The sequence below is a fragment of the Copadichromis virginalis genome, linkage group LG12, assembly GCF_057382275.1.
Source record: "Copadichromis virginalis isolate Kocher_CV1m ecotype Utaka linkage group LG12, C_Virginalis_male_GT1.1, whole genome shotgun sequence".
NCBI lineage: Eukaryota > Metazoa > Chordata > Actinopteri > Cichliformes > Cichlidae > Copadichromis > Copadichromis virginalis.
The window spans coordinates 218,314-234,380 of NC_140629.1; the positions used below are offsets into that span (position 1 = coordinate 218,314).

The following is a 16,067-nucleotide window of genomic DNA, read 5'->3' on the forward strand; positions in this document are numbered from 1 at the left end:
ATTATTTTCCATAATCGTTCAGCCCTAATAGATAGTCACTAACAAACAGATTCAAAACATCAGATGGCAGGATGTGAACAACTTCCTGGTTTCCATACAGCTAACAACTTTCAAACAAATTTTTCCACCACTTGTCTTTTAATAGTAATGGTATCAACACTCCAATTTCCTGTGAAGTTCAGTATCGCGCCACATTTGTTATAAAACTAATACAAATGTACCTAAAACCAGATTATAAAATTTTTTAAAACAGCTCAAGTTAGAATAAAACCTTTCAACATTTTATAATAACATGTTATACATGAAATCTGCAATCAGCCATGCAAGCTACATTAAGTAAAGTTAGAACAGAAGACATTGATTCAGAACTTTCTGCACCTTACCGTTTTCTTAAAGACAGAAATTAACTTTTTTCAGAGCAACTTGCCACGAAACCCAAAAACAGTAAATCAAAACAAATTGCCATTCTGTTTTACACAAGTTGCATTTGAGTTGAACATGTTGTCAAATAGGTTAGACTTTGGTTAAGAGCTTGGTTTTGAAGCTTCTTATCCTCTGGGAACAGGTAGATGTCAACTCCATAAAAATGTGTTGCACAGCTTCAAATGTGTACTTGAGTTCTTTGGGAAACTCCATGTTGAGCCCATAAAGTAGGCCAAACAAGTAGGCAAAGGCAGTGGGAAGGTCTGGCAGATCATCAAGAATAATGTCCTCTTCCAAAACAATGGCAGTGTTGACCACTGTGGACTGCGAGTTGGGTCCCACGTAGTCCTCCAGAACAGTGAGGATGCCCACCGTAACACCTCGGGTTGCCCTCTCAACTGGATCTGTATCCTATGCAAAATAAAAAACAACAGTACATATAAGTCTCTGAAAACCAAAACTGAAGATTGAGTAGATTTGCATACTCACCAGACATGTTAAGAAGAGTTTGGTCTCGTCGTCGCGAACAAATATCGGTAACCCTTCCAAACTGATGGTTCGTCGATGCTGGACTATGTTTGAGACCTAAAACAAGGAAATCAAATAAGACTCAGTCTCATTTATAAACCTACCATTTTGTTTTTAAAACACATTAAGTGTTGTTGCTCAAAATACAGCCTTAAGAAATAAGATGTTGAAATGAGTTATTACAGATAATTGGTCATGTTTTTGTCAGTTTTTTTTATTTATTTATTTTTTAAGTAATTTTGATGTGCAACAAATGTAGCACACTTATTACAACATTTATAACAAAAAGTGCCATGAGTGGGATGAGAGTTGAACTGTCTGTCATTACCTGCAATCTGCCAAACAGCGCTGCTTGTTAGCTTGTAATCCCATTCAGGACACACTTTTTGAAAACTAACAATTTTTACATCAATTTAGTAAATATTTAATAAAGTATCTTTCGTTACAGTGGGAACTTCAGGTTCCTCATAAACCAGACACAAATACATTTTTATATATTACCTGTTCATCAAACTTCTGCAACAGGGAATCCATGTCATTGCGGAAAGCAGCTTTTCTAATTCGATACAGCTTAATCAGCCGAAGTGAGTAAGTGTCGAGGGCAGTCATGAAGGTCCCCATGAGATCCTTGGTGGTAATGCGTGAGAATTCCGCACAAATCTACAAAGCAACAAAAAAAATATAGAAGAAAACTTTTAAAGGTACATTATATAAAAATCACATTGTTTTCAAATTTGGTTAAAAGAGCTTAATTTCAAAACATTTAGTTAGTCTCGGTTGATCTATTGGTCAGGCCTTGATTGGATTTTTTTTTTTCTTTTAGTGGTAGTGGTGGTACAAATTATAACTGACGTATTAAAAAAAAACAAAAAACAAGAAAAATCTGATCGGCAGATTTTACAGTAAGTCTATAGAATACCTAATCAAATGTTGATAAGACAAAATAATGGTTTCAATTGTTACAGGATGTATTGCAGAAAAGAAATAAATCAATAAATTGTATTTTAAATTCATTGAAAAAATTCCATTAATTTTATAGTTATGTAGAAATGAAGTAAGAATAACATCCTGTGGTCAAATTTGTATACTTTCATAACACGTAAGTGACTTTCTCAATCCTGTTCTGTGAGTTTCATGGCTGTTGCCCGCTAAGGGTCAGCACCAAAAGATTCTAGATGCCCAGTGAAGACAAGTCATTGCGGCGACCGTGGTTCAGGGGGTTGGGAAGCTCATCTGTAACCGGAAGGATGCTGGTTCTATCCCCAGCTCTCTCTGTCCTGGTCGTTGTGTCCTTGGGAAAGACCCTTTACCCCACCGCTTACTGGTGTTGGCCAGAGGGGCCAGTGGCGCGATATGGCAGCGTCACTTCTGTCAGTCTACCCCAGGGCAGCTGTGGCTACAACTGTGGTTTCCCTGCACCGATGTGTGAATGTGAGAGTGAGTGAGTGAGTAGTGGAATTATAAAGCGCTTTGGGTGCCCAGAGAAGAGCGAAATAAAAGCAATCCGTTATTATACACAGCAAGTTGACAAGTAAATAGATTTCACTTCAATAGAGTTCATATTTTTAGAGCCAAGTATTTTTTTATATTTTATTGTTCTGCATTGTTAGCTCAACGGTAGCCTTCAACCTTTTCTACAAGATATTGGAGTGATACAAACAGATGCTTCTCAAGGGCACAAGAAATGGAGCTCACGTTCATTTACTCACCCAGACAAGTTTCGAGGCATTTGGAGTTGTTCAGAAGGAATTGTAAAGGTCCTATATCATGTAAAATCAACTTTTTGGAGCTTTTAAACACATTTTAATGTTATTTCCTTAGATTAAAATCCCTCCAGAGTGGTTTTTGGCTTAATTCAGGCATTTCTTAGTTGTCTCAGTGAATCCTTTCCCCATAACCGTGGCTCAGCTCTCTCTTGCAAAACGACTGACTCGTAACATTGGGATTAAAATTTCTTTCTAACAACTCCAAATGCCTTGAAATTTTTCTGGGTGAATAAATGAACGTTTTCAATTTTAGAAATAAGACCACACTGGGGAAAAAGGGAAGAAGAAAAAAACGGAAGTTTTCCTTTAAATATTTAAGAGATTATCTTACCTGTTCTTTCAAGAAGAGAGCTGGCCATCTGAGCTGCATTTCCTTGACCAAGGGCTGCATCTCCACAACTTCTTTCCTCCTGAGAGAGAATGTGATGTCCATCTTTTGGGTGATGAGTGCCATGTTCTTATCCCTCTTCTTCACCTTTTGGTTCTGTTGAGATAATTAATGGGTTGGTTTTGAAAAGTGCATCATTTATATTTTTAATTACATCATCATCTGCCTCAATGTTCTGTTAAGCAAGCACCTGTTTGATTCTTTGAAATGAATGAACCTGAGAAAATTTTAAAATGTCACTAATTTCCTCAATAATTCTCTGCAAAGCACTTTTAGAAACATGTAACAATGTTTGCATGCATAGAAAAAGTCTAGCTATTTTATGTTCAAGACATTGGTAATCTACAAACTCATTGTCCTCTTTATCACTTGATGCTACACCTGAACCACTTGGTAATGTCTCTGGCTCCTGAGAGGTATTTAAGGATTTATCAGGGGAGCTACTTTCACTAGGACATGCATTTGCATGAGAAATCAGTCTAATACAGTTTTTTATATCTTTTGAGTTTTTGTGCTTTCTGCTTGTGTGTGACGTAAAGGTTGTTAAATTGTTGGTAGCATAGTCACATTTTTGGAAAGGACAGGATACAGTCTGATTTTTTTTAAGTGCCTTAAAATATGTGAAATAAATGTATGCTGTGAGCAGTTTTCCTTAAATTCACAAAAATCACAAAAAAATGTTGAGATCTCCTGCCTTTTCTTAGCCCTGTTGTGTGATCTGCTGAGGTGAGACTTCAATGCCCCTCGTGTCCTGAACGAACAGACGCAGTCACTGTAAACACAGGGCAAATGAAATCCTCTTCTATGTCGTAGCTGGTGATGTCTTAAGAGTACTTCTTGGCTTGAACAGACAAAAGAGCAGAACTGGCACTGCATACAAAAGCTATAATGAGAAGAGAGGAGAGGACAGTGTCAACAATTCAAAAGAAACCTGAATTAATCTCAAATTACCAAAGTTACATTACCTGATAATGTGTTTGGGGCGGGGGGCAGGCACTCCTGTTCTGATTCCTCTCCTTACCAACTCCTCATCAGTCCCTCATAAATCAGGACAAGCAGTGGTCTGGAGTTGGCTTTTAATTCTCTAAATAAATAAAAATAGCAATTAGTTTTAAAATAAAATACCAGCTTCCTGACATTACTTAAGAATTTTTTTGGCTCACTAAAGTGAGCTGATTCTGCCTTGTAAAATGCCATGTGAAACACAGTAAAACAAATAATTTACAAAACATACATTACATCAAATGTTTAATTTATTTAATTTATTATTAACAAATTGTATTCTACATGGAATGCACCAACAGTATACTGGGATGTATTATGTAAGCCAAGGATAATTTTGTGTGATTGGTTTTACAACTTAGAATGACAAACATTGGATTGAGAGTATGAGTGGGATAAAACTCCTGAAGCATCTGTTTAAATTATCAGTGCATTTATTAATGGTGCTCCATAAATAAACCAAAACAATGTTGTTTTGTGCATAACAAAAAGCTCACAATTGTGCAGTCAAAATGTAAAATAAAAGATGCTGAGCATAATAACAAAGACAGATTTTGCAGTTGCTCTGTTTCCAAGTTCTACTGCGCAACTGACAGCCTGGAGTTTGAAATTCTCTTTGTAACCGTGTCTCTTACAGGTGCCATTTATGGTCCTTACACGCATAATATGGTAATATTACGTTGAAGCAGAGTACGTATCACTCTGCGAGGCTCCTCGGTAGCCGTAATGCTCCAACAATCCATCAAGCAGTGCAGCTTCATAGCTTACCAAAGTCGTACCAAAACATTTTTTGACATATTTTTTTAAGCTGTGTACCACATAAAATTGGTTCGAGGTCAGTAAGCACAACCAGAATTCATACATAAGGCAGACTGTCGATTTTTGAGATGAAAGGATTTTAGGCCGTGCGTCAACGCGTTAGCCCGGTTAGCTCACTAACGCCACCCAGCCCCACGCACGGGGTGATCCGCGGTAACTAGTTAACGGAGATTTGCCCCGTTAATGCAGTTATGGCATTAACTTTACGCTGACAGCACTAAAATAGTCATCTTCAAATGTTTTCTTTTTACCGACCAGCTCCTCTTTGATAGCTGCCGTGTCCATCTTGTCGTTGCCTGCAGGTGAAGCGATGGGGGAGGGGGAGTTGTGTTCAGTGAAGGAGAGAGGCGGAGTAACACAGCGTAGAGACAAAAGTGGACGAAAGAGAGGCAAACTTGCGGCTCCACGAGTATAATGATAATGTAGACTATATCGATATAAACTATATTGTCACATCTCATATTTCATTTAGTGGAGCTCGCTGGCCATGAGGACTCCACCACCCCGTTCACACAGAAACTAAAGCACACATTTTATTGGCTAGATGTGATTCGAACAAATTAAACAACATGGCAGCAGGCGCCCCCGAACTTTATTTTATTTTATTTTATTTAAATAGCGGCGGGGGGTTGCTGCCGTTGGTCATGAGTGAGCCAGCCTATTTTGTTTCGTTCGGTGGTATGGCGGCCACAGACTGCACTTCATGAAATACGCATAGGGGGTGTCGCGGAGGCTTGTCAGATATGAGCGCGCCTCTTTAGTAGCGAAGTTTGTCGGATTTTCATTGGTTTGTGACATGGAATCTTAAATGATATAGTAAACACATACCCATAAGCCACAAGGCTTCTTAGCCAAGAAAGTAATGCTATGCTAAGTTTCGGAAAAATACGAAGAACTTCAGTTGTGATATTTCTAACAGACAAATTGAGACTGTTCAAACATATACTGTCTGATATAATAAAAGAAACATTACTTGCCTTTAGAAACTTGAGATGAACGATCTATCCAGCTCCTAGCCTCACGTTCTCATTAAGGCAGACGGGCAGGTGGCTTTCAGTCCTTGCAAAAGCGCAAAGTAGACCCCGTAGCATCCAAAAATATGAGATGCGCATGCGTACTCAGGCACAGAAAGGCGCCAACAGCTTCAACTCATGTAAAACTTGAATTCATTCATTTTGCCAGCAATAAATTTCATCTGAGACCAACTTTTGCTCCAAAACGTTAAATGATTAGTTGAAACCCTTAATGTATTTGAGTTTATGGGCCAACTGAACTTTTATTGTTGAATTGTGAAAGAAATGACTGTAAGCTCAACAACTGCACGTTTGATTTTTTACAGTGAGACAGTCATTCAATTAAAAAATAATATTAAATAAATAAAACTAATAAATAAAAAATACACACATCTTACTGATCTCTGCAGTCAGTAACATTACACATAAAGTGCAAACATAATAGCAATTGTATAAACACACACACAAACACGCCTTTAAAATTTAAAGGCGTGAAATTGGACGGTCTAGCCTTCTGATTAGCGTCACCGCTGTCTCGGTGGAGTTTAATAAACTCGGCCGTCTGCTTCTTGCTATCTAAAATATAACCAGACACTGGTGTAAATTCTCGACTGTCTCATACTTCTGTTTAATAAGTTTTCTGTTTGACGTTTAGTCAGCTGTGTGAAAACCAAGGAGGAACCCACCCGGGGGATTAATAAAGTTTTATTTTATCTAATCTAATAACTTTAATCTCAGCCAAACCGATTTACTCACGAACAAACAAAACACTGAAAAAAGCCCAACAATAACATTTTTAGGTTGTCTAAGTGACTTATATATTACGTTTAACCCGAGCAGCGAAACTCCGCGGTGATCTGAAAATGATGTGCCGGGAGTTGTGCCGTTCTCGGCCGCATCAGTAACCCTCGAGCTCCCGGCTAGCTGTCGAGCTGGTGGGTAGCAGACGCCTCTGAAAACGTCGAAGCACTTTTGCAAATATGGGATATCTTGATAAACCGAGCAGATATTTGATGTTTACACAACTACTTTCTCGCCTGAAAATATGTTAAAAGTTTATTTTGTGACCCAGAAAGATTAGTATGAGTAATTTTAAAACTTAGTAGCGGCCGCCATTGCTGGAAACTGGAGTTTGGCTGGGCCGCGCTATGAATTCTGGGATATGGTAGTAATTTGGACAGCCTTCGGCGCGTCGCTGTGACGTAATCGGTCTACAAATGCGGCCTCAGGAGGATGCAGCCCATGAATTGTATAATATAATCGCAGTATAATCGCAGCCTTTGCGGTTAGAAAATTGCACTTGATCATGTCGCGATATTATCGCAAATGCGATATATCGTTCAGCCCTAATCTAAATGCTCTTTATGTGTGTAAAGAGTTTATCTTCTAACCAGGATTCAGTTCATTTTAATCCTTCAACTTAAACATGAAAATAACAATGTCTGCCTCAGTTTTACCATATCTAAATCATCAAACACCCCAAAAGTCCTAAAATGATCCTAAACCCATTTCAACTTAAACCTTAAATCCCCCCTTTATTTTGACACATTTCATGTGTCAAAATAATGTACAAAACTAAAAATGCTCAGTTTTCCCCACTCATGATCCAATCTATGTCATGAAAATGAACTTAAAACAGAACAGTCATCAGTCATGTGCTTAGCCTTAGTCCAGTCTTTACCTCAGTGTCCAGTTGGTCCAACCTTAGTTCAGTTCGTCCGTCCAGTCACCGTCCATTCATACGTATTCACACCAGGTATTTCCTCTTTCTTGCCGAGACAACAAGAAACTGTTCCTCTTTCACAGTTGCGAGTAAACATATGTGACCCGTGGTAGGTACCTATTTAAAATAGGACAGAGCCGTAGGCGCACAGTCAGTTTAAAAGAGTTTAATTTTTTTAATACAAAATAAAAGAAACAGTGTAACAGCGGCACCTCAAACCAATTAAAAACGTTACCTTATTAGAGACGATAAAACTGTGCGATTGCCCGTGAGACGGGACAAGCGCTGCGGGGAACCGTTTAAAAACAAATCGACATAGCACACAGGTTAAACATGGACGGCAACTCACACATGACCCCAAATGGGTAAACACTATAGAAAAAAAGTCAAATCTTCAGTGCCGTCTTCACTCGGGCCCACCGCTGTGCATGCAAAAGCGGGGAGACAAAAAAAGGATTTGTTTTCCCTGCAGCGCCTTCACCGTCTGCGACAATATATATATATATATAAATAAAAGGGTTAAAATACTAAAAGGATCAATATCTGTGGTGCCTACTGATACAGAAAAAGTAAAACCAAAAACCAAAACCATCGACAGCCGCAGCAGTCAGTCTGTCGGCTTACACCAGTTTAAAACAAATTAAAACACACTGATGTGTCGGGTCCTTTGCCCGCAACCAGAATTCCACCTGGCAAAGCAGCAGCTCGGTACTCTGTGAATAAAAGACAGGAGATCACTAGCTGGACAATAAAACACAGGAATATTCCTCCACTGAATTGGTTTTGTTACCTGTCCACAAGTTCGTGTCACACCCTAATAAATGTGGGTCAGTGGCGATGAAGTCCACTATACCGTTCTCACGGGAGCAATGTTTCCCACCTACAAGGGTGCAAATAACTGTAAACCTCTGCCAACAGCCAGAGCTCAAGTGGTACATTTTTGTGTAACCTACCGTTCTAACAGAAGTTTAGGGGAAGGACGCGTATCAGACTTTCATAGTTAAGAAACACCAACTTGCCCAACTCGGACCAAGCACTCGCAGCTTCAGGTTTGCAAAGGAATACCCAATTGCCCACACCTGCGCTTATGAAAGGAGCGAAGACCAGCTCCGCCCACCAGGGGCGGTCCCAAATCTCCAGGTCTCACCTGTCACACATAACTAACCTCTCACCTATAAATGATTCTCTCTAACTAAGTGTGTGTGTGTGTATATGTCGTCCTCAAATGCTCTCTCATCTCACCCGTTGCACTTCTGACCTTCCACCAGACCAGAGGCTCATCAAATAGCCTCGTCTAACCTGCTCCTCAGAATAACTTAGACTCTGCTTTCATTAATGCAAACTTTCTGCAACTTAGTCTTTCTGAAAGACACACACTGTTTAAACCTCTGAATGCAATATCAATGCTGCAGATTATATTATTAATGCAATGGTGACGATGACGATTATTTAACAATAGCAGTAAAATAATTTCCCTGCTCCACACTCCCTCTCTCGACCTCTGGTACACCAGAGGTCGCAATACATTGTGTCCTCGCTCTGACCCTCTCTTGTGGTCCATCCGGCCTCGGGCCTCCAGGATCCTCACCCCCTGTGGTCGCCGAGATCTTCTGCAAAGGAAACAAAACACCTTTTCCTGCATCTCCCTAACTTATCATAGTTGGGACTCTTTAATCAAAAGCCTTATCCTAATTATGTTCTTGACTTATAGACTTGTATTTATATATATTCTTCAACGTTACTCATCATTTTACCACTCTCTTAAAACGCTGACACTAACTTCATTTTAAAACCTCACATTTCCTATGTTATAACCTGTTTTTGATATAGCCTTTTTATTTCATTTTGCTCCTTTTAATGTAACAATACCTTATAATTCTAGTTTATCAGACTTAATCAAAACCTATGCTTTCCTTCCTTTGGTCCTTCTTTAAATCAGAACATTTTGTCTTCTGAAAGTTTTATTTCTGCTTCTGCCAACATGTTTAGTTAACGAGCTCGACTGGACAGAAACAATCACAACTGCTGAACCTGCACTGTGCTCATGGTTAAAGCTCCCACAACATTTTGTCTTCTGAATATTGTATTTTTGCTTCAAAACTGCTTCTAGCACAACAAGAGTCAGCGGAGGCTGGAATGACAACAACAACAACAATCTTGTGCTTAACATAAAACATTTACCATTTAACATAAAACAAAAAATAACACAAGTAACAAAAATAACACAAGTAACTTAAAAAAGCTTCAGTCCACATTTCAGTTTGTTGAGCTCGCTGTTGCTCCAGAGGAGGCCCTCAGCTGGCCGGGCTGGAGCCGAGGCCCCGGGGATGCTGCTACGTGTCTGAGGGCAAGTGCTCTTTCAGCCTGCACGTCTGCCCATTTGCGGTCCTCACTTCTCTCCGAGTCCATCGGTGAGGAGTGTTGCATCTGGTCCAGCAGCATACTCACAGTATATATGGGCTGCTGCTGCTGCAGAGGTGTGCTGGCCTCTGAGCGCTCTGTCTGTGTGTAGATGGAGCAGAGCTGGAACAGCTTCTCTCTGGTTTCCTGAGGGGGGGGATGCTCCATGTCATCCAGGACTAGCTGGATCAGGTGAGGTGTGCTGATGCAGGGGGCATCCAGACATGCAGAGAGAAGCTGCTGCCACCTCAGCTTGATGCGGTCGATGAAAATCCTGTCCTTCATTCTGGCTTTCTTCTGCAACCTTGTCTCAAAATGATATTCAAATTTGTTGTTGTTGCAGAGGAAGACTTCTGAAATCCATGCAGAAATATAGAAACACCTGTGACCGTTGGGCTCTTTGCTGAGCAGCTTCAGTTCCACAAAGAGCTTCTCCAGGAAGAGGTGAATGAAAGACGAAGAGTTAAGCATCTTTAGCAGGGGCAGCCAAAAGCGCAGGAAGGTTTGTGGGACTCTGGGCTCAGTGGGACTGGCACTGTCAGATGTTGCACAGCCTAATGCTTCCAGCTGCTCCATGGTAGGAACAAGAAAACCGTCTTCCAGCAGCACATCAATCAACAGCTCCCTGGACCCCAGTGCAAACTGCTTGATCTCACCCAGCAACGAACTCATGTCTGCTAAGGGGGCCTGCCACAAGCTCTTCCCCTTGTCTTCAGGAGACCCATCATCAAAAGCTTGGTACTGGTCCTTCTGAAAAGAGATCAGCAGCTCCCGAGCGTTTCTGCAGGCATCCACTTCTTTCTGCCTGGCAACGAGCTGCTCATCGGGGCCTCCTCCCAGCTGTCTGGACCAAAACTCCTGCTGGAGCCACTCCAGGGCCACCTTACATCCCTTTCGGCACCATTTCAAAGAAGGAAGAGTCCCACGCATGATTTCGTGCCTCAGATCCACCACCCACTCGGGGATGTTCAAGTTTCCAGCCAGTTGCCTCAGCGGCTGGGCCTTTCTCCCCTGCTGGCGATCCGTGATAAGATTAACAAATCTTACCAGGGCCGTCCCGTACATCAGGGTCAAGTCATCTCCGGTAAGCTGTCCGGACCGGTCCCGCACCTGGCAGCACACGAGGTCTGCTGTGCAGTCCACGGCCACGGGAAAACTATTAGCGCACCTGGCCCTCCAAGCCGATATCCTCTCTAACGCAAACCTCTGCAGAGAGGAGTCCATCGAGTAAAGGTAGTCCCGAACCTGATCCCACTCCGCTTTGTTAAGCCAGGCTACCACATGGCGTGTTTTCTCAGAGCCCTTTTTATTCATTGTGCGCGCTCCGGACCTCACGCTCAATCTCTCACTCACCGGGAAAAGCCGCTCGCCTCACGCAGAGACCACTCGCAGATTTATATGACAGAGGACCGCGTTCAGAGCTTCGAGTTTTACAGTTGCTTGTCGCACAGCAACCAGGAAATGACGCTAACGTTTTCTTCGGCTTCGTTTGTGGCTGACGTTCACCCTGCGGGCACGCTGACGCCACCTGCTGGATTGGAGGATGGAGCGATGGTTCTACAGAGCGCTTATTTACATGATGCTGGTCATAAACGAGCTTTCTTTGGCTATGGTCAATGGCGTGTCCAGCGGGGTGGCCTGGGGGGGGCACAGGCCACCCCCCCAACCAGACTGGCCACCCCAGGTGCCACCCCAAAGGCAAAACAATAAAATTCAATCAAATATCAAATGTCCGATTATGTTTTCACGGTGACGCTCAGATATCCGAGTGTAAGTGAATGCAGCATCGGCTTCTGCGCTATGTGCATCACGTTAGCAAAGGTAGGAGAGCCAAGCACGAAAGACGTCACTGCAGGAAACAATTTTTCGGTGAAAGAAAATGAGGACAGAATAAATGTCCCGGTAAGTAATATTAAGTTTGTTGAGTTTAGTAAACTTCGGCGAAATTAGAATACCAAGGAAAAAATAACACTTAAAGAATTATTGCAGCCGTGGAATATTTCAGACAGTATGCTACAGAGGGCAGCTAACATAAGAGTTATGAGTTATAAGATGTAATCTAAGTCGTAACATTGCTGTATGGAGCTGCAGATTTGGTTGCAGGTTAACATAGCTGGACTGGCCATCGGGCTTATTTGACTTATTTTTTATTTTTTTTGTAACGGCATGAACAATGAGAGGTGGTGGATTGGCCAGATGCAGGTCGATGTGTAGAAATAACTCCGTTGTTTGGTGGTGGCTATGGCGGGGCTTCCACAGAGGCAGCAGGTGGATGAGGGAAGGGGAGGCAGGAGGAGAGCCCCGAGGCAGCCGCCAGTCCGAGTGTCAGGTGAACTGAACTTCAGGTAAGAAGTTATGACCTGCAGTCTATCTGGGTCAGATATGAACTAAGTTTAGGTGGAGTTTATTTTCGTTGTGCTGACTTTTTACTGTCAGTTGCAATAACTCATACTGCGTTCTAGCCAGCTTGGAGTTTTTATACAGCTGTTCGGTTGCTATGATGTTACTGATAGTGAACTTTATTTTATTCATAAGGTTAGTTAGTAGAGTTGCCAACGGCTCCTTAAAAAAATGGAATGGTCCCTCAATCAGAGAAAATATTACACGTTTCGTGTTGAGCTGAGAAGAGACGCAGTTTGTCCCGAACTTCAGCTAGAATGGAAAAAGACACAAAGCTGGATTTATTCTGTCTTTACGCTGCACAGCTGCCTCTTCTCTCATCCTCCCTCTCCTGTTGCTACTTCAATCATGAAACTGATCGATGATCAGCTGATCGGCTTTTCTCTCTTGTTTGTTTATCGCCCACTTTGCGCCAGAAAGATGAAACCAGCAGATGTCGCGCTAAACAACAGCAGCACGTTTAAGCTTGATCGGCTGTTGTTAGAATTTATTTAATATTAATTTCTAGTATCAGCTGATGTTTGCTGGAGCCACAGCTGTAAAGCTGCTGGTCATGATGTCGGTTTGGATATCTGGTGAGAGGGAAACATGAAGACCACCCACCAGGATCCTTTTTTATGTAGCTGACAGCTGGTAACTGTGCAGGGGCGGGTCTAGCAAAGTTTTGCCAGGGGGCCAGGTAGGGCATTAACAGGGAAAGGGGGCACAAAGAAATACTTTTCTTTCCTATTCTCATTTAAAATATCTAGCTTTTATTAAATAATTATCTAAATCTTACAACCAAAGTTTTTATCTGACGTAAAATGTATAGAAATCATACATATACCAAAAAGACTGTACATCACTGTCACAACAGGGTTTGTTTTCATTCAAAGGCTTTATGGCTTTAATACCTGGTGGGTCGGTCTGTAGTCAAAATGCCCGATTTTCTGTCCCAGTCCAGCCCTGCAGGTTATACTGGCAGTGTCACCATGCCAGCTGAATGTATTTCATCATCAGCCAGTGTTGTTCTTTATCAATATTACCAAAGTTTACCATAAGGCAGCATAGAAAGTATTTACTTGCTTTCAGGTTTTATTCAAATATTAGTCTTTTCAGTTGTTTCTCCACTTTTTTCCTGTTTCAAAATCAAACACCAGTTTGTGAGAAGATTATCTTCTTTTTTTAACAGGCAGAGAAAGTTTTGCATTGGAATGGCTAATTTGTCAATTGTTTGCTACAAATGTTCGTATTTTAATATTCAAAAATGTTTTTGCCCAAAACATATGTGCAGTATATGTCAGTAAAAATACTATGCAAATATTGCTGTCCTTGAATGCTGAGTAAACACTGACAAAGCACTGATTGTATCTCTTGTACTTTATCAACGCAGTATCTAAAAACTTTGCACCGTAGTGGTTAAAATCTCATTCTAATAAGAGTTAAAAGTGCATTTGGTTATTAGGTTTATAGGATTATTGAATTATGGTTAAGGGTTGGTAGAATTTTTTTTTAAAACATTATCTGCCAATTAAATCTGCCACCCTTCTCCAAATCTGTGCCCCTACCTGGCCCCCCCAACAAAAATTTTCTAGACACGCCACTGTACCTGTGTAGTTGGTGCACTGTCCCACAACATCACTCATGCTCAAGATTTACACAGGGCCAGATACCTACATTCAAGCTACCTTCTCGTAACAGCACAGTGATACAGAATTTTAGGATTTGTTTTAATAATGCACAAAAGTATTACAACTTAACTCTTAAAAATGTTAATCAAGAAACTGGGTTTTATGACGTGCAGCATGTCATAGCACGTAAAGCACGTGCAGTGCTTTAATTTGCTTCTCTTGCTATCTATGCATTTTTTCTGATACCTTCACAGGTGTTGAATAAACAAATGTTTGACCCTCACACAGAGCGGCTGTGCACGTCAAATAATGAGAAGTGCCACAACTTCCAATGTGTTAATAATGGACTGGATTTATATAGCGCTTTTCAAGGCACCCAAAGCGCTTTACAATGCCACTATTCAGTCACTGGTGAAGGCAACTACGGTTGTAGCCACAGCTGCCCTGGGGCAGACTGACAGAAGCGAGGCTGCCATATCGCGCCATCACCAGTAGGCGGTAGGGTAAAGTGTCTTGCCCAAGGACACAACGACCAGGACAGAGAGCCCAGGGATCGAACCGGCAACCTTCCGGTTACAGATGTGCTTCCCAACTCCCTGAGCCACAGTTGCCCTCAACTTCACTTGCAGCACAGGTGGTGGACTTTAAAGAAGGGTAACAAGATTGAATACACGGTTGTGCAACAATGCTGATGAAGTGAAGAAGCTTCTCGGATGAGAGGTGAAACGTCTTCAAGCAACTTAAAGAAGTCCAGACGCTTTTCTTTACAAGCTCCTTTGACTACGATGACCTGAATGACTGAGAACCTTCACAGACAACAATGCTGATTCTGTAGTTTATTGTATGACACCGTTATGTTTCCTTTACATGAACTGTGGGCAGTAGTAGCACTGATGTTGGTCGCTATGGTATTTGTAACTGTGGGTGTTCCTGTAGGGCTACGCGTGAGAATTCACAAATGTGCTGTTGCAACTTCCTCAAAAGCTGCAGTTGCTGCAGCCTCTGAGAAATGCTCACAGATTGATAGGTATGTTATGGAGCCTCGCAAGGCACATTGAAGAAAAAAAATTTGAACATGTATTTTGCGAGATGAAGATAGTGCTCAGTGGAAGGGGAAACACTCGTGGCTAGGTGTACTTTGATCTGGTGGTCTTTGTTGCATTCATTAACAACCAGCTGCAGTACTCTGTACACTGCAAAAACTCAAAATCTTACCAAGTATATTTGTCTTATTTCTAGTCAAAATTATCTCATTACACTTAAAATAAGACACAATCAGCTACAGGGCAACATTTCAGTAAGCTAAAGGAACTTGTTTCAAGACAGTGAATCTTGAAACTAGAGAAAAACTAGAGATTTTTCACTTGTTCCACTGGCAGATTTTTTCACTTATTTTAAGCTAAAATATCTTGTATTAAGTGAAAAAATCTGCCAGTGGAACAAGTGAAAAATCTCTAGTTTTTCTCTAGTTTCAAGATTCACTGTCTTGAAACAAGTTCCTTTAGCTTACTGAAATGTTGCCCTGTAGCTGATTGTGTCTTATTTTAAGTGTAATGAGATAATTTTGACTAGAAATAAGACAAATATACTTGGTAAGATTTTGAGTTTTTGAAGTGTACAGCTTTACAGATACTGATGGAAGCATGATAAATGCAAAGAAAAAAACTCTCAAGATCTTGCGAAACATTTGTGGGATCTTGCAAAAGTAAGTTTTGACAGAATTTGTTCTGTTTAGTGTGGTGCACAATAGCAATTTTCTAAGATCACACTTTAGCAATAAATTGACTTTGTGAAGTCCTTTATCATTCTTATTGTCATGGGCATATCCTATTATCTTTTTTCTATACATTAGATTTTATTTGTTGTCCCGTATACCAATTTGTCATTCTTTGTGAAATGCAGATGCATAAAACAGTTCTATGCAAAACATGCAGGCTACTTTCATGCTGCACATTCTACAACAAACACTTATTTTGTGTGCATTTGTCTCTTTCA

General features: G+C 41.0%; 1 protein-coding gene and 1 pseudogene across 3 annotated transcripts; both read right to left on the minus strand.

Annotated features, from left to right (window-relative positions):
• Positions 1-254: 254 nt before the first annotated feature.
• On the minus strand, positions 255-6,203 carry LOC146696140 (uncharacterized). 3 transcript variants are annotated; one of them, XM_085474258.1, is made up of 7 exons: positions 5,904-6,203; positions 4,071-4,189; positions 3,800-3,988; positions 3,049-3,201; positions 1,453-1,611; positions 913-1,008; positions 255-834 (listed from the first exon to the last, which is right to left on the minus strand). In XM_085474258.1, the coding sequence occupies exons 4-7, from the start codon at positions 3,169-3,171 to the stop codon at positions 514-516; spliced, it is 699 nt and encodes a 232-aa protein (XP_085330384.1). In that variant the 5' UTR covers positions 3,172-3,201; positions 3,800-3,988; positions 4,071-4,189; positions 5,904-6,203; the 3' UTR covers positions 255-513. The 3 variants fall into 3 exon arrangements, with proteins under 3 accessions (XP_085330384.1, XP_085330385.1, XP_085330386.1); XM_085474259.1 differs by lacking the exon at positions 5,904-6,203 and adding an exon at positions 5,182-5,877; XM_085474260.1 differs by lacking the exons at positions 3,800-3,988; positions 4,071-4,189; positions 5,904-6,203 and having other exon boundaries at positions 3,049-3,792.
• Positions 6,204-9,819: 3,616 nt separating this feature from the next.
• LOC146696141 (ribosomal biogenesis protein LAS1L-like) lies at positions 9,820-11,560 on the minus strand (annotated as a pseudogene).
• Positions 11,561-16,067: the final 4,507 nt, after the last annotated feature.